We start from the raw sequence: 2,546 nt of genomic DNA, 5'->3' as shown, positions 1-2,546 counted from the left end.
TATTAATAAATAGGAAGTCTCCTTTTTAAAATGAATTTGTTTGAAGGAGGGGTACATGGTACAAAAATGATGTCTGATAATCAGTATACTATTTTCCTTATAAATGAGCTGAGAAGAGTCATTTTTACTATCATTCAGGATTTTATTCAAACTATATCTGTTCGGATTCATTTTGATATTTGGCAAAACTAATACAATTATGTAAAGTTTAAAAATAAAATAAAATTTAAAAAAAAAAAGAAAGAAAGAAATAGGATATGCCTGTTTAAAAAAAAAAGTAATATTTTGTTCTGTTTTCATCCAGTGAGATTCATCATTCCATTTTATTGTACAAAAACAGTCAGTGTAGGTGGTAATGTGATGACTCCCTTTTTCACTCACCCTCAGTAGGCCTGATAGTCAAGGGTCAGATAGGGAAGAATTAATATTCCGACAGTAATCATCCTCCATTGTGAGCTAGTTACTTTGACATGGCCTGGTGGTGATTGCCCAAAGGCCTTTCTATGTTCTAGAAAGATTTTAGAGTGTTAATGGTACATACTGAGTGATCTTTCAAAAGGTGATGTATAGAGGGTTTGCAGTATGTTTGAATGAGCCCATTAGCTGTGTCTCAAAGTAATTCTTTTTTCCCTTTGCATCCCTTTTTTAATCTCCTTTCTCCCATAGTATCCTTTTTTCCTTAGACAAATATACTAGCCCATTAAAAAATACTGAAGAAATCATTATACACCCCTTTAGCAATTCTTCCTCTAGAAAAGAAGTTCAGCCTCAGTACATCAAATGCTACATCATTTCCCAGCCTAGAAATTTCAGGTGTTTAAAATGCCACAGCAAAACTGTGTGAATGTCAGTAAATTGTTGGCTGTTTTTAACCCTATTTTTGGCTTAAGACAAAGTGAGGAAAATGTCATACCATTCTGTAATAAACTGATACTCCAAATGAAAATTTTTATTCCATGTTACTTTCATTCTGCAGCTCCTCTGGTGAAGATTAAACAGAGCTTAACAAAGCTGAAGCAAGAAACCGTTCAGATGGACATTAGAATCGGTGTTGTGGAACACACATTACTCCAGTCGAAACTGAAGGAAAAGTCCAACATGACAAGAGACATGCATGCCACAATCATTCCAGAATCTGCAATAGGCTCTTATTAAAACATACCATTTATCATGCTTCTGATTATTGGTTTTTTATAGAAAATCATATTTCATGTTGCATAGATTACAAAGCACAGTTATTCCTCTTAAAGCATGTTGATGGGTATTTTTTTACATATATACACACATATTGTATCATGATGATTATGGATGGTCAAAACTTTTAAATTGAATATAATATTTAATAAAGTAATTTAAAATTCTCACTTTCAAAGCAGCTTTCACTAATCATTACATATAGTAAAGCCCTGACCTGGTGGCTCACTGTTCTTATGGTTCCTTGCATTTGAGAGAGAGGAACGTGGTGCAGAGTGGGTAGCACCCATGCTTTCTGCAGGTGCTGCTGCTGCTGTCAGCACGTGGACCTTTGGGACAAGCCAGCCCCTTCCATTTGATACACACACAGTCATCTCAAGTGCTTCTGCTCCCAGACGCAGCCAGCAATGGCTGGGAATTCTTTCCAAAATTCCAAACTACCCTTGCCTCAACTTTATGGTTACCTAAAATTACGTTTTTTAAAAAAAAGCATAAGAATAAAACTTCAGTATCTTTATTAACATTTGAAGTTTATTATTTACCATGACCATTTCATGACTAAACTGATTTTATATCTACTATGATCTAAGGTTCCCTGATAAAAAATAAATATTTCAGTCATGTTTGATTATGTTTCTGTAGTGAATTAAAAGGTGTATACATTTCTCAGTTCTACTTTCTTCTGTGGTATCAGATATACTAAAGAATCATTTTGTAGCAGAAGGAAGGAGAGCAAGTCATGTCACAATCATCCTCCTGGTACTGGCAGTCTTTACTTACATATCTTACTGAGCAACTTTCTCATCTGGGATTTCTAAGTTGGTGACATAAGCAATATGAGAGTGACCAGACTTGCAACTGGGGGAAACTGATGAGATGTGCTCAAACCAGAAGACAGCCCACACTTATTTTTTGAAAATAAGGGGGAAACAAGGATCTAGTGATAAATTTTTATTAAAATACTATATATATGTGTGTGTGTATGCATATATATGTATATATATATGACAGAAAAAATAAAATCCCCTTATTTTTCATTCGAGTATTTTATTTCCACCCTGCTTTATTTTTAGCCTTTACTTTCCATATATATACCCTCACACACACAAATCATTTTCTTTCAAACTTTCTAGTTTAAGATTACATTTAGATAAATCAGTATGCATAAACTATTCTTTTACTCAAGAGTGAAAGTGAAAGTCCTGTCTGCCTCTTTGTGACCCCATGGACTATACACTCCATGGAATTCTCCAGGCCAGAACACTTTAGTGGGTAGCCTTTCCCTTCTCCAGGGGATCTTCCCAACCCAGGGATCAAACCCAGGTCTCCCATGTTGCAGGTAGATTCTTTAC

At 34.9% G+C, this 2,546-nt stretch overlaps 1 protein-coding gene across 2 annotated transcripts in view; it reads left to right on the top strand.

The window, feature by feature from the left end:
• IFT57 (intraflagellar transport 57) overlaps positions 1-1,710 on the top strand; it is a 73,920-nt gene extending 72,210 nt beyond the window's left edge. For both annotated transcript variants that reach the window (XM_010838557.1, XM_010838556.1), the window contains one exon: positions 977-1,710. In XM_010838557.1, the coding sequence (XP_010836859.1) occupies positions 977-1,155 (179 nt within the window). In that variant the 3' untranslated portion in view covers positions 1,156-1,710. The remainder of the gene's footprint in view (positions 1-976) is intronic.
• The last annotated feature ends 836 nt before the right edge of the window (positions 1,711-2,546 follow it).

Source organism: Bison bison, unplaced genomic scaffold (assembly GCF_000754665.1).
Source record: "Bison bison bison isolate TAMUID 2011002044 unplaced genomic scaffold, Bison_UMD1.0 scf7180017864098, whole genome shotgun sequence".
Classification (NCBI taxonomy): Eukaryota; Metazoa; Chordata; class Mammalia; order Artiodactyla; family Bovidae; genus Bison; species Bison bison.
Note: the sequence above shows the minus strand (reverse complement) of the source record. Positions and strands in the feature narration are given on the sequence as shown.